The sequence below is a fragment of the Platalea leucorodia genome (assembly GCF_965183815.1).
Source record: "Platalea leucorodia genome assembly, chromosome: 10".
NCBI lineage: Eukaryota > Metazoa > Chordata > Aves > Pelecaniformes > Threskiornithidae > Platalea > Platalea leucorodia.
The window spans coordinates 21,184,348-21,208,943 of NC_138832.1; the positions used below are offsets into that span (position 1 = coordinate 21,184,348).

At 39.3% G+C, this 24,596-nt stretch overlaps 1 protein-coding gene across 1 annotated transcript in view; it reads right to left on the reverse strand.

Moving 5' to 3' along the window:
* AMMECR1 (AMMECR nuclear protein 1) overlaps positions 1-13,395 on the reverse strand; it is a gene marked incomplete at its 5' end in the record, with an annotated part of 110,770 nt that extends 97,375 nt beyond the window's left edge. Inside the window, one exon of the mRNA XM_082322914.1 lies at positions 13,224-13,395. Within this exon, the coding sequence (XP_082179040.1) occupies positions 13,224-13,395 (172 nt within the window). The remainder of the gene's footprint in view (positions 1-13,223) is intronic.
* Between the last annotated feature and the right edge of the window lie 11,201 nt (positions 13,396-24,596).

Consider the following 24,596-nt stretch of genomic DNA (forward strand, 5'->3'; position numbering starts at 1 on the left):
TCCTTCCTCTACAGAAATTCTGCCCTGGCAATCTGCAAGCGAAGTCTGGCTTGTACCGCCTGAGCCGTGCAAACTGGGTAGATCTGGTGCCTACCTGAGCAGAAAGCCAGCTCCTGGGCGGCTGGAGTGGGAAACCCTTCCCACGGAGAACTGCACGAAGGGCTGCAGAAGGGCAGAGCTCCGCCTGCTGTTAAGTTTCCTTTATTTTCAAACACTACCAGAGTCTGGTACAAAACAGTGCTGCATGTCTGTGCCTATGCAGGCTTTGCTGCATAACTTCTAGTTGACTGGAGAGATAAAAATAATCCCTGACATAAATCAACTTCGTTCTGCCTCAGGACATGTTCTTCCCTCTTTATAAAAGCAGCAAGTTCACTTTCTAGCCTTCACACTCTAATTCTAGAACATGTTTAATGAGGGACTGTGCCACGGTGAGGGAGCTACTGCTGCACAAGGATACATGCAATATCAACCGGGGACACAGTGGCAGGGAATGGGAAGGTGTTCTAGAAAGGCTCTTGAATATTCCCTTTCCCAAGATTGTAGGGCCAAAATGTTGCTTGGATTTATGAATAGAGCTGGACAAAAATTTTGAATGATTTTTAAATTCCTAGAATAACAGAGGTTTGAAAGGACTGGGACCATTTTTGAGATTAGGTTGAACTAGACAAATAGTTTCAAGTGAAATAATAGGAAAAATATGGAAACATTTTCTCAGTTTTTAAAGGAAATATTTTAACATGCTTAAAATGAAATTTTTCATCTTTTGAAACTGAAATACCATTTCCCACTTCAAAATTACTCTAAATTAAAAAAGTAAAGTATGTGGGGTTTTTTAAATGGCATAAAACATTTTATTTTTAATTAAATGTAATATTTCAGGTTTACCCCGAATTAAAATTACTGTTTTTTTATTTTGTAAGAAAAAAAGTATTCTGTGTGAGCTCTGTGTGAACTGAGGTTTCTTCTTGCTTCTTTCTGACTTTTTGGTTTGGTTATTGAACCGGAGAAAACTTCATTTGCTCAGCTCTATTTATGAAATCTTCGTGAGATACCATTCTGATAATTTTCAGGTGACTTGTGAAAAGACATTTGCTTACAGCTCTGTTAGTGTGTAAGGATAATAGCTCCTCCCTTGTGCTGTACCAGTGTTAGACCTTGAGCCTTGCTGCGTACTCTGCCTGTGCTGTGCTCCTATTCTTTGGGACGGAAATACAACGTGCAAGGTTTTGTGATTTCAGCAGGCTATACGTGACAAGAAGGATCTCTTAGTTCTGATGTGATTGTGGGATGCCTACCTAACGTATCATTAGCTCAGTATACACTGAGTAAAAGAGACCTTATCGGTCACAGATCTTTCCCTTATACTTCGTGTTCCTATTCTTCTCTTTCATGTTGCTTGTTCTCTTGTCAGCCGCGAGTTCATTTCAAATAAATGCGACATTTAAGATTTTCATGTAAGTTACAGAGCAGGAGATGAGAACTCCAGGTGCCCAGTCAGACTCCCTCTTTTTCTCGGGCTGATCTGGGCAACTCAAAGGCTAAATCTTCAGATCTGGGCTTCTTCTCCCATTATTTGTATTGACCCTATGTGGCTGACTTGGAAGGATCCTTAAGGATTTCAGAAGGTGTTTTGCTCAGTCATCATTGTCACTACAACACTGTGGACCTTTGGAAGCTCAGAAAGCTGATGCAGTTTCCAAGATGGGCTTAGCAGACCTTTCCTAAGGGAAGTAAAGTAGGTACTGAAATCAAGTGCTACGCATCTCCATTCAGAGCACCACTTAAACATGTACGCGATTACAAATTTGTGTGTAGGATTCCTATCTCTCATATGGTAGTTGTTTGGGTGTTGGTTTTTTTTAATTTATTTATTTTTTAATGTATTTTAAAGTATAGTTAATAGGGGTGGTCTGGTAGCTAAAATCTTCAGCAAGAGGGTGATGCTATGGACAGTGAAAAACTATTACTAAGAGCTAGCCGCTGTAATCAAAACAACTAATAAGAGTTTGCAATCTGAAGAGACAAAAATGAGCAAAAAGAGAGAGGAAGGGAGCACTGTCAGTGCAGTTTTACAGATGGAGAAGGGGCCAAGCTTGATTCAGTGAAGTATGGAGGCAGAACCTGATTTTTAGCATTTCCAAATGTGTACATTTCAACATATTCTGTTTGATACTGGCAATGCTTTATGCCTACACATTTCTAATTTTAACTGTTCTGATTTTTTTTTTACTATCAAGGAGAGGGACTTTTATAGTTTCTCTTCAGGTTGATTTCTTAAATACAGCAGAGCATCTCCATTCTCAGCACAACAGCAGATTTTCAGTTTTTGCATAGGTGTGTGGTTTTTTTCCCCCAAATTTTACTGCAACTGTTCAACTGCACACATCCAGCAGAGAGAGAAGCAGGGAGGGACAGATTTACATACATTGACTGATGTGCTGACTTTTCAATACAAATAACAGGGTAATTGTATTGCATCAAAGTAAGAGTCTTAGCCTGGAAGGGATATTTCATTGACATTGAACTGAAAACACAGGCACAGTGTAGTGGATCTTAAAATTGGCCGGACTGTTTCTGGATGCCTGTGTTTTTCAGTATTCATATGAAAATCCCTGTGCCCAGCCTAAGCAGAGTCATGGGGTGAGACCTTTTCTCACTAGTATAACCTTTAAGACAAGTTCTAGCAGTCAAGCAGGAAATCAGAAAAATGGTACTTTTAAGCTGCTTGTCTTTGTCCAATGCTATGGTAGTAGTTTGAATTCAACGACACGAGTATGAAGAGGTTTAGTCCTCACATATGCCTTGACACACTCTAGTGGCAGAAACTTGCAGTGCCATTTAGGCAATGGAGCCCAGGCAATTTCTTTTCTTCTTGATGCGAAGCAGTAGTTACGGTGGATGAAAATTCAGGTGATCATTATTGAAAGTAACCTAGCCGTTCAGAAACTACTGTTCAAGTCCTGTGCTTTTATAAAACTTGTATTACTTTTTATGTTTCAATATATAAAATACTGATTCAGGGATTTCACTTGTTCGACATTTGTAGTTTTGAGCAACACACCCTGACCTGACTGAGTCACTGAGGTATGGCCACAATATTTATGCAATATATCAAAGTCAATAAACAGCACCTATCCACAAGTCCTAGGCACTTATCCTTTAATGGTAATGGATACAGATCTTGGGCAACCTCATCTTTTAACCAACCATCATTAAATAGTAAATCAATAACCACATAAAAAAATGTATTTATAGCTAAGCTCTAAAACCTGTGGTTTTGCTTATCAAACTAATCATAAATGATTCACTGTTTTGTCTTCTCAGAAGACATAATGGACCACTTGGCTGCCTCAGTTCTCTCTTCATTTTTCCCTTCATAGAGCTACTCTGTGGCAAAATCCCTCAGATAATACAGTAAAGTATCTAAATATATGCTTTATCATCACGGCAATTATAAAGATAGCCCAACCTATGGTGACGTGTTTTCTCCAGGATCAAGAACTTTCTGTTGCAATACTTTTGGTTTGGCTGTGGGCTACTACTGATCCTCTAGCCTCATTGCTGTTACAGTTTGGGTTGCAGTAGGGTGGAGTATCTTTCTGTGTTTTACTGCAATTCACACAGTAACACGACTAACGTATTTCGCATAGCACAACTCAAAATTTCCCTTCCTCAGGAAATTTAGCTGTTTTGAAACTCATTTGGTTGCATCACAATGAAAACACAATCCTGTTTCCCGCAAAACAAAAAAGTAGAAACATTTCATTCTGATCTAATGTTTGAATTTATTATTCTTTCTTACACAACCCAAGCAGATTACATATATCTAAGGCTCTGCCTGTTCTTTCTTCCTCATTATTCTGTATCTCAGGGACTCCTCCTATTCTTTCCTCAGCTTAACATGACCGCAGGTTTCCTCTGCAGTAAACCTATCTACTAGTCAGAATCATGGTAGGGGCTCTATGTACTCAAATTTCCCATTATCTTTCATTCTCTTTTTGAGAGATTTGTACCTTTTTCCGTCTGACATTCAGAGCCATTGCCATCAAATTGTATGTTCGACTTTATTTTGCTCAGCCATTAAGCAACTTTTGAGTCTTGCTTTCTGGTTATCTGGATATAAAAGAGTCACAGAGATATTTTAAACTGGGTCTTGCTGCTCTGCCTCTGAGGCTTTTTAATTTTATTTTTTTAAGAACTTTTCGCTTTATATGGTAATTTACTCCCAATAGCAGTAAATCTAAATGTTCTGTCTAAATGCAGATACTTACATGAAAATACGCCTTTCCCCCAACTCCCTGGAAATGCTTGCTTTGGATTTAAGAGTGAGTAGTTTCTAGGCTGGTGCAACTCAATCCTAAATATTGAAAAGATGCTGACCCAAAATTAGAACTAGGGTGAACAAGTAAATCTCCCATTGAAGTCAATGGGAATACTGACATTTTACACTGGGAATGAATTAGACCTTGGGTTTTTTGCATTCTCATTTGAACTACCATCCTAAAATAGCATTGTCAGACTAGATATATCATAAATTTGTAGTCATGTCATAATTATTACATCACTATTAGTAATTAGATCAACTTTAGAGTTTTTTCTTGATATGCAAAGTTCTATGAGGACACAAGCTGTGAGTTAGCTTGGAGCTCTGAATTCTTTTTCCTTGTGGAGTGGACAAGGCACTTCCAACACCAGGCATCTGTTACGCATTCATACATATCTATGTGCAGCCCTATTTGCGTAATACATTATTTTTTCTCACTGTTCTGTAGTGATATAATTAGAAATGGAATTGCATTTACCATTTTCTGGGAGTTGTGCTGTCTGGAGATCTGTGCTCCTGGTTAGCGTAGCTGAGAGGGCCTAACTCTGAGGAGCAGCTCACTGCTCAGTTAAGGCAACACTGTTCAATGTATGTCTCACGTATCCCAGGATTATAAATATTCCTTTACATTACTGTCCATTTTTGATCTAGACCCTAATCCAAGCACAGAGTGAATCAAGTCATAAGAAAAAATAAGAAAACAATGATGAGTGAACATCCAAAGAATACCACCTTGAAAGAGTCAATCGCTTGTATCTAATGAGGCATCAGTAATTAGCCTAATGTCTGGACCTTGTAAAGCTTCAGCATGGAAATTATCTCCTGGCATTCACTGATGCAATACCCAGTGTTGAACTATTCAACTTTTGATAATGTATGTGCTTGCTTTGTCCATCTTTGCATTTTAAGCTAAGGTCAAATGATTCTATAATTTATTTTTGCATCTACTTTAGCCTGCCATTATAAATAAATGAACGTTTGAGTATTGCATGTCAACGTCTGAAAAGTCCCCTCGGGGGCTTCCTTGATGGGAGGGAGTTTTTCTCTCTTTAAGACAGAAAGGGTCAGACTTGGAGCAGAGAAGTTATGATCTAGAGAAGGCTAGAAAATGCGAATAGTTTCAATGGACAATGGGAAAAAATTAACATATAAGCATATAACTAACTTGATTACCTTTGGGCAAATCATCTCAGCTATACTGAGGATTTATGTCCTCTGGTGCAGTCAAATGATTATGACTGTCCTGCATTCAGAGCCAGTTCAGATTCCAAAATAATATAGCTCTTTTCCCTGCCAGTTTAATAACGGAGATGGGTTGAGATTCTTCCATCTGCTATGCCCAGACCATACTTTGCAGTGCAGATTTTACTAACCACGTTATCTTTTATTTCTTTGCAAGGTGAGAAATTAAGCTTCCTTCTTTCTTCCCGTTCCCCTGAACTGTGAAGAACTTTTTTAAAAACATCACCAAATAAAGATATTTTGGGCTGTGAGACTACAAGCTTTGTTATGTGGCTACGGTTCCATTCTTTTACTTCAAGGTACTAATCCTAGGAGGCTTAATTTGGAAGTTTTAAATAGCCCTTCCTTCTGTTTAAACAGTTTGGTTGCCTTAATGAAAAAGGCAAGCTTATGTTAAAATTCAGGAAATACAGTATAAAAGTGCACAGGGATTATAAGGGAAGCCAGTGTATTGCAATCTAAGTGACTCATTTATTTGCCCCATGACTCTGTAAATCACTAGGCAGACAAATGCATTATGCAGATAGAGAACTGGAGACAGAGGTTATGTGACGCCCAAGGCCATTCAGTGAGTCAAAGCTGAGCCAGGGTGAAGTTCCCATTTTAGTGTGCCTATTAATAACACCAGCACAGACAAACAACATGAAAGAACTAAATTTGGGGGCTGTGTGATGTCAGCATGCTCTGCAAGGCTGAAATATCATTTGTTTCCATCTAACTCTAAAATGGTTAAATTATTAGACATAAATATGACTAGACCAATGTCTTATCTGAAGGCCTTCTCATACTTAGTGGTAATAACCTCTTTCCTCTTTCCCAGCTGAGGCCTTTTGTTTTTCCTTTGCAAACAGATAAATGATGCGTTTCAACCTTTTTATACCTTCAGATTTTGAGGACTGACAGCTGAATACTGTGTCTGGCATCAAGAAAGACATAGTCACAGCATAAGTGAGAGAGAGTGCTAATGAGAGCTGAATTTTGCCTGCATTTGTTATCCTTGTTAAAAGTAGGACTTACATGTAGTAGACCATTGCTGCATTGCTATATTATATTCTTTGAGTTTGCTTACTTTATCTAGCTTTAGGTAAAGTTAGTTACTAACAGGAGGTGGCAGAGGAAATGGTATTGCATAATGAGGAGAAGTCGGAGTTAGGATCTGCTGTATGTCGTTAGTATCTGTCAGTGACTTGCCTTAGTGACTTGGGCTTGGACTTTCAAGAATGAATACCATTTTTAGATGTCTTTGCTAATGGTCCTCCTTCTTATGGTTGCTGGCCTGATCATCATATGTAGTAAACCCAAAGTCAGTCAAGAATCAGAAAGATTAGAGAAATATCCACTAGAGCTGACTGAAGAAAGTTTGACAGATTTGATGGGGAAGGTTAAGGAGTCTATTGCAGCTGTGTTTAACTGGAGCCAATGTCTAGACAGCCAAAAGATGGTGTCAGGGATCATGTCTATCTGTCTTGCAGACTACAAAGCATTATCACTGAAATTCATGAAACGTTAATTACAATGGTTCGTTTTCCCAACTAATTCTAAGGAAAATCGTTAAGTGATTCAACTAAGTCAGTCTTTATATAGGTAACATTTTAAAGTATCCAGCTTACCTGTTTCAACAATTTTACTTATTTTTTGGCAACAAATTAGATATCTTAAGTGCCAGAAATATACTCTTTTCATTTAATGGATTTATTTCTTTTCAGTGTAGTTAAGGTAAAATTACTCAGTGACAGCAGTTGAACTGTTTCTTTTAGCCACTGTTTTATGTAGCCTCAGACATATCTTCAAACGGATCTCTGTGATGTATTGTACTCCCTGTTGCTGCTATGAGGGCTCACTGCCTTACAATCTCAAGATGATTTAAATACTTGAATATTATGGAATTTGCAGTGACTGATTCCAGTTTAAGGGATGGAATTTCAGTCATAAATTTTGCAAGGATATCTTTCAAAAGTTAATTTGAAAAGAACAGCCATCCATTTCTAAAGGTTAATTGCAACAGAAATGCTGATTTGTTGAAGGCTACTTAGAGCCCTCTCTTTATTGATACCACGGCCTGTGAAAAGACCGCTGAAGTATGCAAGTCCAACATACTATTATCTGTATGGCAGTTGTAGAATCTACATAGAAACTGAGTTACGATACCCTGACATGTTTTTGACAAAAATTTTAGCCTTGTTGCTTGAGGTCTGTTGCTTTGGTGTGAAACAGACAAATCAGTCCAAATCTATACTATAGTCTCTCTCTCGTCCATGTGGCATTCAATTTCATTTTCTTTTGGGGAAAAAGGAAATAAGGGTCGCAAGCTCTCAGTCTTCCCCTCCCTCCACGGTGAGGGCAGCCTGCTCAACTACCAGGTCAACTTGGGTGTTGAGCAAAAGAGGAAAAACCTTAACATGAAAATAACTTTTTGGTACTTAAAACACATTCAGTATACCCTAATCTTGTAGCATCGCAACAGATTTCCTAGATTCTTCAGAATATCAACAAGAACCAAGTTTGCTCCATTCATTCTTCTCTAACTCAAAGTGCTAGTTTCATCTGTGTATCTTAAAGAGGCTGACGTTATCACATTGATGTAATCTTAGTCTTTGTACAGAGATACAAGTGATGTCAAAAGGAGCAACATCTGCTAAAGTAAATTATGGCACCTATCCATTCATCCATGCGTTACATCCAGGAACTGATTCTTATCTCACTTATATTAACATGTATGACAGTGACCTAGAAAACAGTCCTGGAGTGATTATAGCATTGCAGCAACTTGCAAAAACATACAGTGCTGTTGTAATTGATCATGCTCCATCTTAAAAAAAAGAGGGTTAGGATTCTTGCTCCCATCTCACTGCTTCAGTGTATTCTCCTAGTTCTAGTTGCTATGCTTGATTTTTATCTGTTTGTTCTTGGGCCAACATTGTCATACATTTTGAATAATTAATTTCCCTGATTATATCTTTACCAACAGCATTCATATTCCTGGCTCATTGTTATGATACGTATTGGTCTTTTATAGAATCATAGAATACCGGTTTGGAAGGAACCTCAAGGATCATCTGGTCCAACCTTTCTAGCACAGTCTAGATGAGATGGCCCAGCACCATGTCCAGCTGAGTCTTAAACATGTTCAGCGTAGCGGAGTCAACCACTTCCCTGGGGAGATTATTCCAATGATTGACTGTTCTCATTGTGAAAAATTTACCTCTCGTGTCCAATCGGAATCTCCCTGGGAGTAACTTGTACCCGTTACCCCTTGTCCTCACCATGGGACTCCTTGTAAAAAGGGAGTCTCCATCTTCTTTGTAGCCCCCTTTAAGTACTGGTACATGGTGATGAGATCACCTCTAAGCCTCCTTTTCTCAAGGCTGAACAAACTCATCTCTCTCAGCCTGTGCTCACACGGCAGGCTGCCCAGACCCTTGATCATCTTGGTGGCCCTTCTCTGGACCCCCTCCAGCCTGTCCACATCTTTTTTGTGTAACGGGGACCAGAACTGCGCACAGTATTCCAGGTGTGGCCTGACAAGCGCCGAATAGAGAGGGATAATGACTTCTTTATCTCTGCTGGTGATGCCCTTTTTGATGCAACCCAGCATCCTATTGGCCTTCTTGGCCGCAGCAGCACACTGTTCACTCATGTTGAGTTTCCTGTCCACCAGGACCCCCGGGTCCCTTTCCACGGAGCTGCTCCCCAGCCAGGTGGATCCCACTCTGAGCTGCATCTTTCCGTATTGTGAGTGACAAGAACTATATAATATTCCAAACAGGGACTCAGCTGTACTTATAGGATGCCATCAGTGCTATACTGTCTCTAGTGTCTTTATCTTTAGTGGCATACTGTAAAATGGATTTGTCTTTTTCTCAGCTGTATCACATTGTGAAGTGTTGAGTGGAAGCAGCTGCACTTTGCTGGTCTACCTGTCTCTTCCCACACTCCTCCCAGGCTGTCCTGTTACAGCTCCATTCCTGTGTCACTCCCACCCTGCTGCCCAGGCCCTGTAGCCCCTCTCTTATCCTTCCCAGGTAGCCCTTACTACCTCCCTGTGCTTCTCTAACTGCTATCAAAGGCAGAGGCTGAAGTTGAAGTGAGAGCCAGAAGCTGGCCAAGACCTACTCCTGCTGTGGGATGATGTGGGAAGAAATGGAGATGGGAGGATCAGAGAGAAATGGGCTGCAGAGCATCTTCATGCTTCTGCTGCCACCTGGGAGAAGGCTGGGGACTGCTGGTGCTGCCAGGGGTCAGCAGCTACGGAGAGGACAAAGCTGAGCTGCTCGGACTAGCCAGGCTAGCGCCTACCTCCTCACACACACTCTGCAGCTTGCCACTCTAGGCTGCTCCCTCATTTGCTTATTCCTGCCTCCGATGAGCCTTAAATTTCTGCCACATTTCCTCTCATTTCTGTTACTCTGTGATATTCCTCCTCTAAATTGATGCTGCCTCCCAACTTATTGCCAGCAAAATTTGTCAGTATATTCCTGGTTTTTGTTGCAGAGCGCCCCTCTATAAGTCTATTAAAATTCAGACCCAGTCCTTGAAGGATTCTCGTACTATTCACTTTTTGTTGATGATTCCTCTTTCAACCCAGTCCCTCAACTGGATTTAATAGAATTAGTCTGGGGCAAAGTGACAGCAGGAAAAATAAAACTGTTCCTTCAATTTTAATGAAGGGCTCAGCCATCTGATCAGGTTGTTGCAGTGTAGTAAGTTACTGCATGTCAGTGGAGCCATTGAGACTATAGGCGCTTTTAGTCTAGCCATTTACAGAGTAGTGCAGGACCAATTAAACATTTTTTAACTGAATTTTAAGCTAAAATTGAAAAGAGTAAACTTAAAAAAAAAGTCAGGTGAAGAGAATATAACTGGCCAATGTCCGTGGCTGTGCTCATGCACAATAACTTATTTATTGTAACTTTAGTGTGTGTCTGAGGATGTTGTTAAAATTGGAGGGACTCACTTCTGTGATTGTTCAAGTGAAGGAATAATTGTGATTTTGACTCATGTTCTGACTATAGAACAAGTTGTACTGTAAGTCAGCATGAGTTCCACTTTAGCCATTGCCCTTATTGATATCTATTAGCCCTTTCTATGTACTTATCTCTAGGCAAGGACCATCAAGTATGAATTACGAAGTGCCTGCTATCATAGCTGCTGCTGAATTATAAATTAGTATATTTGCAGAGTCAGTTAATCTTTAGTATCTTGCGTGTGGCTGATTTAATATATATGCAAAAAAAAAAAAAAAAAGTGTACTAATGTCGCATGAGTGTATCCTCAGTTGGGAATGTCTGGAGTTGCTAATCCCCATGGTCTATATTCCTTCCCTAACAAAGATGGGGTTTTCAACTTCCAGAGAGCTCCTGTATGCAACAGTTTGTTTTAAAAATAAAAAGTTAATATATCCTAGAAGGCATCTGCTTTTTCATTATTCAGATTATTTCCTTTCTGCGCATATTGTGAAATAACATGCACTGTCTTTCTAATAATAATTTTTATCAATGGCACAATTTAGTATGATATTTTCTAAAATGAGCCCAAAAAAGCACCATTTGAATGGTTATCTGTACAGGTGGATCGCTGTATTGAGCTTTATCTCACCGATTTCCCAAAACACTCTATTCTGCACAGACCTGTCCTGTCCATAGAACTTCCTTCAATCGACTTGTTTGTGCTGAGAGTAACTTTTTTTGAGAGAGAGAAATATGGGATCTAGATTTACATGCATGCCTTGTAAGTTGTCTAATGACATATCAGTTCCTCTGGTAACAGTAAACAATCAAATGCTTTGCTAACTTTTAGCAAAACACATCCAGCTCTAATAATTTCTTTCCTCCTGTGGTCTCTGGGAAATGTGTCGAGTCTCAAGATTTCCAGCAAGCTGAGAGCTAACATTTGGGATTGAGTTTAAGATGGAACTAAGGACTAAAGGATTGATTCATATTTCTCATTAAGCTAATTTAGTATCAGTGACTTCAGTGGAACTGAGGCAGAGATTCACCAGTGGGAGGAGAGCGCCAGACTCAGAGATCAGTCATACGTTCAGAAGTGACATAGACAGTATCTCAGAAATTGTCTCAAAATTGACGAGAGGCTTTAAGAAGCAAAAATACCACTTTCAGAGCCTGATCCTAAATCTATTGATACCTTAAGTTTTCACTTTTTGCTTCTAGTGTTCTGAGTTGTAAGTCATTATATGCTGCGTGGCTTTTTTTTTTTTTTAATTCTTTGCATATCAACATCAGAACTTTTCCCATACAGAAAATTAAGCCTTAAAGACCTTCAGTCCACTCATGTCCACGTACAGCATTTCCCCCATCCCTCCAATCGGTTTTATAAATCACTCAAGAAACATTTGCAAACTAGAAAATGAACAAAATATTGGCCCGTATTGGAAAGGTGAAAGGCAAGGTTTGAGCAAGTTCCTAAAATACTGTGCTGTTCCTAAAATAAGTTTCTAAAATACAAAGGCTGTGCTAACTTTTGTTTCTGCTGCAGACTGTAATGTCTAAGCATTTTGATAGGAAATACTATGGAGCTACAATTGTACGGTATGCTCTTGTCTGTTCTGGCAGCAGATACAGGTAGGTTTGATTGCTTATTCTATCTGAAGGCCTCCCTACCTCTAGTGCAAAGTCAGGCTTTCTAAAACCTCTCTTAGTAAGACAACAAACACCTAGTTGCAGTCAAATATTTGGATGATGTACATTAAGCCCTCAGGGGAACTCTCTGTTTGCAATCATCGTATTACTGAACATGAAAGGATAAAGCATAAAGCAATTCCAGTTTTTCTAAAAAGCCTGAAGTACAGGAAAGGACCTAAAGAATCCCTTTTCCAGTTTCTGTCACCAGAGATTCCCAGAATTTGGTTTGTACATTCGTTAGACATGTACTGTGTTCATCTTCCTGCAGTAGTATGTATAAGTAAAATGTCCCTGAGGATGTTAAACTGTTTTTACAAGTATTTCAATAAAATAGTATGTCCTATAAAATTGGAATCTCACCATTCTTGTAGAGCTTACATGATGCATTTCCGTGAGCATATATAAAAAGAACTGCATGATAAAACCTATTCATTTTTAGTACAGCTCGGTCTGCTGCATTGGTTTCATGCTGTATATGTCTTTGTAGTGTTAGCGCACTGCTATGTGGCAGCTTAAAGCTATTATAGCAGAGCCGGTACACAAGACAAGAAAGCGATGTATATAACTGTAAATCAGCAGTAGCAGGTCTTTTTTTAATGTTTCCATCTTCTGTACATAAAGCCATTCCCTGATTTGAATAATTTGCTGAGCTAAATAATAAGACTAGCAATATACCTAAAATAGGGAAGATCAGGCAATAGAAATAACCACAGTTTCAATCAGGATTACAAATTACAGATCTCCAAAAGATGCTAAAATGTAAGGAAAAAAACCAACCCCTGGGACTGATCAAAATCAGTGTCAGTCATTGATTTCTAGAACACACAAAGAGACGGTGAGTATAAATGTGTTACTTACAAGTGCTGAGGATTTTAGGGAATGAAAATGGAGACCAGGAGCTGGAGACTGCCTGCCATGCCAGCAGTGTTGATTTGGAAGCGATGGACACAAATAAACGTTCAGCAAAGCTTAAAAAACTGCAATGCAAGGCTAGCCAAAAGTGTCCATGTCCTTACCGTGCTGTGGCTGGCAGGCAATCCGTGTCTGGGAGCCTTCAGTCCCTCTAATCAGGCTCCGGGGATTTTGTTTGCAAGAGAGATTGTCCTTTAAGTAATCAGTGCAGGAAAACAGAGAAATAAAGAGAAATGAGCAAATTGTACAAGGCAAATAGCTGCAGGTCTTTAGCATGCTCCCTGCGTTTTCCTGAGCTGCATCTGCAGTAGAGAAAATATCCCAAAAATAGCTCAGGCTGCCAATGACTTGCTGAAACCTGAGAAAGAATTGCTGAATTTAAAGATCTGGGTTGCTGTGGGTGTATGATTAAAGTGAGAAATTGCTGGCAGGAAGAACCTAGGATGAAACCACTGCTTAAGGAGTAACTTGTGAGTTCACTGGTATCAGAACATGAGCTGACCTCTGATTTCCCCCTCCTCCACCCAATGCCAGTTAACCCTTAAGAGTTCAGCTTGGAAGAAAGTTCTGCAATAGCAGATGCAAGAGGAAATATTAATAATAGAAATTATTAATAATAAAAAGTTCATTTCAACTGTAATATCTGTGATGTAGTGACAATATTTTATAGCAGTGCCCTATTTCCTAAATTGCGAAGCAGTCAGGCAAGCTGATGTTTTGCAGAGGTCTTGGAAACTGCACAGTTCTAACTTCTGGGAAGCTCAGTCTTGTGTGGGGTATATGCTAAATACCCCCTTGGAGCTGTTTGTGGTCCCACAGAGTGAAAGGGATTTCAGGTAAAGTTTTGAGGAAGGAAGGAAGGATAACATAACACTTTAGGAAATTTTCTGCAAACACTGACTTATGGACAAAATATCAAGAATTGCCAGAGTATTTGGCACAGCCTTGGAGGAGGCACTAGTATCTCTATACTGTGCCCAGAACAAATTACAGTAGCTTAAGGACTACTCCAGGTTGTTCTGGTCTATAAATGTCCCCTATGGATTCCTTGTGCTTAGGCAGATCACTAGAGCGTAGCATACTTTAGCCTCAGTCCTCAGCTTGCTGCCTGGCACTTTTTTATGTTACTTCCCTGATTTAGAAGAGAACAACAAGCAGTTGGCACAAAGCTGGGTACATTGGCTTGACATCAGTTAAGTTTCCCAAGTAGTGCCAAAAGTAATCCTCAGTAACCTATTTAGGACAGTATTAAAGCTGCCAGAGCATGGACTGGGAGCTAGTCCCCTGTTTTCTTTGTACTGACACTGAAAAGGGAAAAAGCTTCAGTGCTATAACTGGGTTAGATTCAAGCCACATGGGACTGGATTATGAGAAGCTGCTGCTTTGGAAAGCAATTGTGCATCTGAGATAAGAGCTGAATATTGCCCTTACTTCAGAACGTGCTTTTGTTTTTAACATCAGTTTTATAAGATGTGCCAGACAATAATGGCATCATAGGGAGAACAAAATATTTAGTGTGCTTCAACCATAGTCGTGTGTGATCACGTAATCATTCTGATAGGACTGTCCACTTCATGTGATGAAGCTATACTTCTTTAAGAGTATCTGAGCATTTTATCTTGAGGATGCTGTGTGTATGTGAACGGATTTAATATATACTAGTTGCTGTAGTTTCACACTCACAGCGACGTTCTGTGGGGCTAAGGAGTTAATCGTTTGTCCTATGAAAATAAATAGGCGTTTAAGTTGCACGTGTACAAGGGCAGCTGAGATGCCTAGCTATGACCTCCCCTTTTGTAGGTGCTTTGGAGAAAAAGGCCCATTATCAGGTCTTTTGGTTTAGCTACAGTTCGAACTCTTCTGCTTGTGAGTGTTGTTCTAGGAGCTAGAAGGGTAGACAGTCCTGAAGTAGGCTGGTCATTTTATTTGTATTTATACCCCAGCAGGCACTTTCTGAAGTACTTCTGCTGGCCAAAAGGAAATGTAGCATATTAGAAGTTATGGCCTAAATAATTGTGACTCATGTTGCAGCATTCACTCTCAGACAAAAGGCAGTGAGCACTTATACATATCTAGTGTTGGTATATATTATCTCATAAATTCATGGTGCACTCAAGAAGTCTTATTACTGATCTCCTAATGCAAACCTCTGTTCCTGTCTCTGAAGCAGCAAGTGATAATACAAAAGATTTTGTAGGCACCTTTTCTGTAAGTTAATAAAACCTAAAGCCAGTAATAATGACAGCTAGTGGTTAATTCATCATGTATGGTACACTGCTAGTGATATATCAGCATAAGACTATCATTAGAGGCTAGTGTCTGTGTGTTAGCAGATGAACTATGCATTAAAAAACGAGATTTTTTTTCCCCTCATTAATTCAAACACTCTTTTTGTCACTCCTTGTTATGAAGAGATTGCTAATGCAACACAATAAAGCAGTGCTTCATCTCAAACAATTGGAAACTTAGTATTCTGAACCATTCTCTCTTTGTTCCATTCTCTCTTTGTTGCATTTCATTAGTACTGAGAGCCTAGATCATAAATTATATATATGAGATAATGCATATTTTTGTACTTTTTAACTTATATATAACATAAGGTAAAAGTGAAAAGAAAATAGCATGACAGAATTCTGAGCAGAGAACAGATGGGTGGTTTGGCATGGAAACAAAGACGTTAGCATACATTCATCGTTCTTATAGTGAAACACTAATGCTTATGGTGCCTATCAAATAGATGTATGGAGAAAATACATCTTCCACTAACCATGATGCTTTATATCATGATACCTCTAAATTATCTAACACACTCTTGAGAGCTAACTGTTTGAATGCTATTGTTCTTCTTTTCTTCAATTCAGCCATTTCTTTAATATCATATGACTTGAGTTTTGCCTGAGCACCCAGTGTAAGCTAAGTACTGGCTTTTGTCTTTGATTTCCCTGGAAAGAAGGGGAGAAGTACCCAAAACTAGTGCTATCGCACCAGGACTGACTTAGTGTGATCGATAAATCATCTGCCGTTGTGTCTGTGTGCACATCAGGATTTGGATTTCAGCATCCGGTAATGTTTGAGAGTCCTTGCCCGTAGGTGTTGGTTGATCTGGAGAAACAAAGTCCTGTTTCTACTAGTGCAATCGAGTCACCAGACTAGTGTGGCTGTAAATGAGAACTCCATTACAGAAACTTGTTAAGCAAAATAAGCCGGGAAATGCAGGTGAGTGTTTTACACACTTCACTGGGGCAGGATGTCACCAATTATTTTTCCTATCAGACAGTCTCTTGTTCAGGGAGCTCTTTGGAGCATGAACTTCAAAATTATGTCTGGCACATGTAAATCACTGAAGTAGGAAAATTTCCAGTGGATTGACAGATAATTATCTTTTTATGACAATGCTAGAGTTGGTACAAAAATGACATTTTGCATTATCCAAAACTGTGACTATGATTTGAGAAAAAGGCCTCAAATGCCAGCCCTGGTAAGACCAGTGGGAAGAGAAAGAGCACCTTACACTGCAGTGTGAAAACTTTAAGGATGAACTTACCTGAAGTAACTTGTAGTAAAAAAAAAAGACCAAAAGTCATATAAGAGCTTTCTGAAGTCAAAACAAGCTAATCATTAAATTAATATAATACTTTGGCTAATAGGTTGGAGAAAATCCTTGTTTTAATAACCAAATCTTGGTCCCATTGAAATCAATAAGAAAACTCCTTTTGATTTAGGGTGCTAGATGAGGTCCTAATTAAAGTAGCAAACTTGGAGAAGATCTGCGGAAAGCGTCTGTCAATGGTGGAATTATTAATGGCCTTGAGAATAAAATAACATACTATGCTTTCATGAAATGCAGGAAATGTAATGCTCAGCTCAAACACCTATGTAGTACCCACAAAGGCAGCTATCTTCCGTTCATCGGTACGTTGTGAAATTTTAGTTGTTGTGCTGGACACACGTAGTTTCTGTAAATCCTTTGTCAAAGCAGCTAAGGTAGTGAGTAGAGCTTAACCATAAATTATTGTTTGAAACAGTTATAGGCATAATCACATTTCTTCACTGTCAAGGTAGATTTAACTGTCTAATATGTGATGTATTTCTTTTTCTTATGAAATAATATGTAAAGTTGCATGATAGGAACAAAGCAGCAAAATGAATGAATCTTGAGATTTTATTTGCTGAAATTTTATTTTAGTCTTTCTGCTAACTTAGAATTGAAAAATATCAGTGTTCAGAGCAATTTTCATGGTTTTTACTATGTTATCACTAAATCAACACCAAAGTATTTTTACCAAAGTTTAACAATATGGGGTTAAACTGGATCTATTGAATCAAAACAATGGAGAGTTCCTTGGGGTGTTTAAAAGGTTTTCCCCATTTCATTTAAGGTATCAAATCAGCCTTCTTCTGTGATGCCTTTCATGTAATGTGTTCCTAGATGCTTTGTTTGATATTAAGTGACAATTCAAACACAGTAGTTTGGAAAATGCCAATCTAAAAGCCTAAACATAAGGTCCACCAGATCTTGGAATAATCTGTTGCTCAGTATTATGTGCTAAATAAACTTCTGGTTGGAATGCCAGTAATTCTCTGAGTGGGCATTATTTTTAATATGGATATTTTTTGCCTTCTGCTATGTTCTCAAAGGCATCACTAGTGTCCCAGGGCATATCATAAGTGTTAGTGCCTTGAAGAATGTGTCTAGCTGAATTGTTTCAGCAGTAAGGGTCAGGGTTTGATAGGATAGGGCAACCTGAGGTTAATGGCCTTGATTACTGCAACTGTCTTTTCCCTTGTTTCAGTACGGTGAATCCGTAGCTAGTACTGTTTATCTAGGCAGTGTGCAAAAATGTGCAAAATATCTCATTTTATGACAGGAACCTGAAAAGTAATGCGCCTTCCTGTACCTGTCAGCTGATTCACATGGGTTTGCTACAATGTATTTCTCCTGTTCTAGCTAAGGCCAATTAGGCTGGTGATTGGCAATAAATTAAACTAATTTCCTCAAGTTGAGTCTGTTTTGCCCATGATGGTAATTGCTGAGTGATCTCCCTGCCCTTATCTCGACCCCCGAGCCTTTCATTATATTTTCTCTCCCCTGTCCAGCTGAGGAGGGGAGTGAGAGAGCGGCTTGGTGGGCACCTGGCATCCAGCCAGGGTCAACCCATCACCCTACCAGCAGCTCTTCACTAATTTTTTCTCTTCACTCTATTTTTTGCCTTTCTGCCCTACTGTCTGGGACTTTCTCCTTTGTGTTTAAACCCCACTTTTAATCCCCATCTCCCTTGCCAAGTGCATTCTGATTGTGGCTCATCCCACCCTACTCTATTCCAGATCCATACTGTTGCCCTATATTTTAGTTTTCTTCTTTAGTTGGAAACCGACTGCTGGGATGGATAAGTCTCATCCTGTATAACTACAGGAAAGGTGCCAGTATAATGGAAACTTTTTGTAAAATTGATTTTCTTTTCCACAGAGGACTGACTGGAAGATTTTGTGAGATCCCTATAAAGATTCTATCACAATCAGAGAAAAAGAAAATAAAAAACCCGAAACCAGAGGAAAGCCACAACCCTGCCCTCCCTCTAGGCACTGAGTTTCTCATCAGTTGTCATTGCAAATTTCCAAACTGCTTTTGGCACCATTTCAAAAATTCTAACTCTGTGCTATGCTTTGTTTGATTAATGACTAGTTCCAGAGATTTTCTCTGGTGATCCTCACATGAGACATAAAGAAATCAATTGCCTCAGCAATGTCTGGGAGCGCAGTATGTCAAGGATATAGTTTGCTTCCCTGAGTTTATAATGAAACATCTTATTGTATTCCTTGCCCTAAGGTACTAATTTGATACATTCTGCATCTGCTTGGCCTGAGCATTGCAGGTTTGCCTTAGCAAAGTGAGAGAATATGCTAAGAAGTTGATATCAACAACCACCAAACCCACAATTATTCCCATGCTATGAAGCATTCAATTTGGCCTTACTGTATTCATTCAGTTTTATATATACAATAGTATAAACCAGAATACTCCAAAGGAACTGCCTCCTGGATACTAACAACTCCATTACCAAAAGTTTTATTCTGAATGTTAAGGAAAATAGTGAGCAAAATTGTCCTGGTTCTGCTCCACTGTACAGCTGTAAATCCAAATAATTCTTTCTAAACTTACACATTTCAGGTCAGTGTAGAAGATAAGTTAAATAATTGGTATGCCCTTTCTTGTGATGAGTTTCACAGTGACGAAAAGGAAAGATAGTTTATCTCATAGTTGTGATTAGCCCAGTTTCTAAATGCGTGGACTTCTGCGAAAGAGTTAGGGCTTTTTTTGTTGGACTTGATTTTGCTCTGAAGTGTACAAATCAGGAAAGGTTCCATTAAAAGTCAGCTGCAGCCTGAAGCCCATCAGTGTCATTCTGTCTGATATGTTGACTGTGGGGAAAATTTGCTATTGCCGTTGCTGCACTGCCTTTCCCGTCTCTCATCATCATTATCTGTCTCCAGTGCGGTGATTCTATTCTAAGATGGCTTAGAGGTTCCTCTTGTTTAAACATACTTTTTATATCTGTGCTGCCTGCAGTCAGACTATCTAAATATCCTGAGAAAGTATGCACAGCAAAATAGTATCACAGTAGTCCTTTGAGGTAGGGTAGCAATTTCATAATAAAGAAACGGATTAGAGAAGTAAAATGACTTGTCAAGAGCTGCATGGGAAGAATATGTCAGGATCCAGACTGGAGCCCAAGCATGTGCTTTTTTTCAATCTATAGCTGATTTGTGGTACATTTTGAAACTGGGGAAATCTGGTAGTGTCCAAAACCAGTTAAAAAAACAAAACAAAACACAAACGAAGAGGAATAAAGAGGAATAAAATGCAACATCAGTAAGGTTTCATGGTGTGTACCATCATTCCAAAATTTCCCTTCACCGCAGAGACTTGTTGCTACTTTTTCTGTCCCTCGGAGCTCTTTGCTCTGCATCTGATTTCTGCATGGCAGTGGTATTTTTATCAGCTCATGGTGTTTTTCCTATGAGTGAGGATGTCAAACCTCTTCTGTGGCTACATGTACTCTTGAAGTGTTGTATTTCTCAGTTTAGATAGTACTGTCTGTAGGAAACATTGTGTTCATTAATATCTTGAATCAGGAAAGCACTAAAGCAGGTACCTGAAGATAAGTTTACATTGCAGTAGGACCATGTTTAGGACTATATTAGGACTACATAAGGACTATATTTAACCATTCTTTTGATTAAGTGTAAGTACTATTCAGAGGTATCTTCAGTACTAGGGCTTTCTTGACTCCCCCCGCATATACAAACTTTTGATTTTCAGAGACAACATTTTGCAGTAGTTGAATCAGAGGTCTGACTGGGTAAGATAGTTCTTCCATTCCTGTCCAAGTAGCCTGCCAGTTCCAACACCAGTTTATCTGATGTGTAAACGGGCCAGCAGGGCCCGTTATTATATAAAAGAATAATTATTTTTTTCCTTCAACAGTTTAATCCCTTGGTCTTTTCTCAAGAAAAAAATCTCATGACTGTAGTAGGAGTTTTGCCTGAGGTCTGTAGAATCCTACCCAAGATTTAACTGTGCTGTTTGACAATTATTGGTTATAACACACTGAAAAATTATCCAGGATGAATCCCTAGTGGATCTAATTCTGACCTTTCAGCAAATTGGGTGTGGACAAGAAGCTGAACATTTCAGAAAGTGTTGTTATTCATATTAAGCAAGGGAAATAATTCAATCGTATTTTAAGTATGTTCCATTGCTTAGTTAAAAACAGAAACCTAAAAGTAATATTTAAAAGCAGTTCCACATAATCAGCCTCAAAGACTGTGGTACAGGATTCCTGTGTTATGGTTAATGGAAAAGAGTATTTGTTTGGACAAATAGAGGTAGAGGTTTTAATCTACTGATTTGTTCCATGTAACACATTTTTCCACTACTGCACCGTGCTTTTCAGTAGCGTCATTTATAAACCCCTCCCAAGGTTTAAATTTGTGGGGGAAAGGTTGGTGGAGATGCTTTGAGTTTAATATGAATTTCTCAGCAGATGCAATGTAGCAGTTTACTGTAAAATGAAATTTCGGTAGCCTGGTGTCGCTAAGGCAGATACATTACCATGACTTCACCCCTCATATGTTTATTTAATGTTTGCTATTTAATGATCAAGTTTGCTGGCCTATTTGGGCAATACAAAAGTCTCCTCAAATACACAGCTGAGATTTTCTAGTGCAAATGTGCTATTCCTGGCAGTCGTACCCCCTCCACTTGGGCTATCTACAAAAGACACTGAAAAGAAAGAGGGTAAGAAGGACACGTAGGTCAGTACGGCCATCCTGAGTCGCCCAGCATGTGGGTGCTATAGCCCGGGGCAGGCTAATTCAGCTTGGGGCAATGGCAGGAAGAGAAGCAGGGAGTCAAATGCATCTTACTGATGTCTGCCTCTCAATGCTTCCTCAGCTCAACTGAATTCATATGACAGCAGTGATCTTCTGCTGGTTCCTGAGGGAGTATACTCTGTAAAATACAAATTTCTTTGCCTTTTGAAGTATGTTTCTATTGATGCCTGACCTTTACTTTGCTATGACTTTCCAATTCTGCATCATTTCAAAGAACAGTTTGGTCTTACAGGTAGCTGAAGAGCCTCCCTTAGCCCAGTGGCCGCCCGCTCACCTTCGTTGTTTTGTCAGCATTTCTGGTGCTTTCCCTGAGATGGTTTTGTTTTTTTTTAACGGAAAACTTGTGTTTATTTATTTTTTGTAATCATGGAAGCCGTTTAATCAGAATATTTAATTATGTTTCTCTCCAGTTTAGGTCTGGAGCCAGTTTTCGGTTTATTTTAATTAAAACAACGTTTTCTAAATGAAGCCCTTTTTTCAGTGGCTTTCGACTCAATTAGAGATCAGAATCTTAATTTCTGTTTAGGGCAGGCATCAGAAAAGTCTATAAGTCTGTCTTTAACTCATATTGACTTCAGTGGTACTGTTCAGGGTACCTTAAAGATAAGCATGTGCTTCGATGCCTTGCTAGCCTAGGCCTGAATAGCAACACAGGGCTTGGGAATTCTAACGTGTTTTACCAGGCCAAAGAAGAAATGAAATGATAACTATTTGTTTTATAACTGCCCTTAACAATTCTTGATTTAATTTTTAAATTCAATGAATATGTATTTTATTGGCATCTTAATTCCCAGCTGGATTGAGTTAGCAGCAGAGAGTGATCACAAGTTATGGGGGGGAACGTGTGGGAGAGGCAGAATGGGTTAGGATGTGTCAGACCCCATGAGCGTGGCCTAGTGTGGTTGGGATTTATGGTTCCGGCCTTGAACTGGAATGTGCCCTGTACATGGAGCGCTAGAAAAAACGACAAGATATTACCTCGATCTTTGAAAGCATGTAGAGCCACTGCTTGAGTTCACTGGCACCAGACTGTTTTTCTTATAGTGCAGTTTGCACTGAGTAAGCAAAAGGCTGGAGCGAGATTCCCTGATAATGCATCAGGGAATCAGGTAGTCCAGTGGAGCAGAGATTAGTCAGGTGCACAGGTCTTTATAAAGCAGCAGCTGTCTCCAAATATGTTTAACTTTCACCATTGCAAATAAGTAGCCAATTTTGCTGTTTCTCTTTAGCCAGGAGAAATGCAACTAGTGTAGAAAATATACCAAGTAAGAGCTTTAAAATGCAGTTTAAAGCACAGATGCAGCAAACAACAAATGCTTTTTGAAAGGAAAAGACAACCTGCGTTCTGAAAAAAAACCTTCCTGAATCCTGTGCGCTGGTTTTCAGTTGCTAGAGGGCAGCATTGTATAAACAATGACAGTATGACATCTTCAGGTCTGTAAGCATCTGATCATTCTGAGTTTAAATGTGGTCCTTCTCAAGGATATCAGTGGTTTCTCAGTCTTATGATCAAGGTTTAACTAAAAAAACTACTTCTACTTTGATTGCTGTCTCAGTGATGTTAACATTCATGTATCTACATTTCCCCTGTTTCTTTTTGGCTCATCCTAAGTGCTTAAAAGACAGTTGCCTTGGTCACTTTTCTTCTTGCAACAGCTAACATAAGTAAAGAAATTATGAGATTTTTAGGAATAGTTTCCCAATTTATTTTATTTACTACATTAAAATCGTGTACAATTAATTAATTTTCCTGCTTCCCCAGTAGATGGCATCTGCAAAATATTTATGTATGGGCCCCTGAAAGAGAGAACAGTAAGATATAAAATTTGTGATGAATTATTTATTTCTTACATATGGGTGTTGTTTTGCATTCTGTCTCAGAAGGGTGTGCCTCTGCTTTATGTTGCTCCTCTTTGGCTCTTCCTTAATTTGCTAATGCAACGCTTGCTGTACATGCGTTTTAAAACTGAGCATAGAATCAGTTTTGTTCACAGTGCTCATAAACAACCAACTCCTAAAACAATACTTACAATAAATTTTCATTTCAAATACTTGTACAACCCAATTTTCAATTATAAACAGCTATAAAATGTAAAGATCTGAAATTCCTGCAGTTTCAGTAAAATTCTTGAGCTCTTTATGGCTAGATAGGGCTTTTTGTGGCACAGAAGTGAGCATAAGAAAATCAGTCTTCTAAAATGTGGCAACTGATTGGGGGAATTTGGGTGGGACATCTTTATCAGCCATCTAAGAACTAAGAACATCTCCAAATTGGGACCTACTTACGAATATGTGACTATAGTTGCTCTGGGCACTGCTGCTTTCAGCCTCCTGTGGAGTTTTATTTTGGTTGTTGTTCATTTAACACATTTCATAGAAACAGCCAAAAGCATCCACAGGGCTGCCCTAAGCCTTGCTCAGCTAGGCTCACTCTCAGGCACGCTCCCTGTGGCTGGGAAGAGCTGGACTTCACATTCCAGCCCCGACCCTGACCGTGCACTTTGCACTGAAAAGCTGTTGGCGTGCTCGATGTGGCACTGGATGTGAGTGATTGCTTATGCAGAGTTTATCTTTCTAGACAAACCACGTTTCATAGGAGAATCCTCAATGTCTTTTTAGGGAAATATGTAGTTGTAAACTAGTGTGAATCTAAGGGAAGATACCAAAAGTAACATTGGTCACAGAGTTTCTTCCATGTTGTCCCAGATCCTGTCCCTGTAACTTTTAAGCTCTCCTGATGCCCTTCAGGATCCGTGAGGCCAGGGTTATTTTTTTAAATTCCTCTGCTGCTTGATGGCCTACAGGATTCCCCGTTTCCCTTACAGCCTAATGTTCGAGCAGCATTTCTTTCCTGCAGAGTCAAAGATAGTCCCTCATCCTACCTGGTTGCTCTCATCCGCCCCTGAATCTGCTTCTGACTCCTGAGTGCAAAGGGAGAAATCTGTCAGAGAAAAGCTGAGACAGAAGATCCTCTCAGAATGTGAGGACTGTCATTACTTAGGGATAGTAGATACTGAATGAATGTCATTACTTAGGCGTAGTAATATTGATGCTGATACAAATTTCTTTCACTCAGATAACAA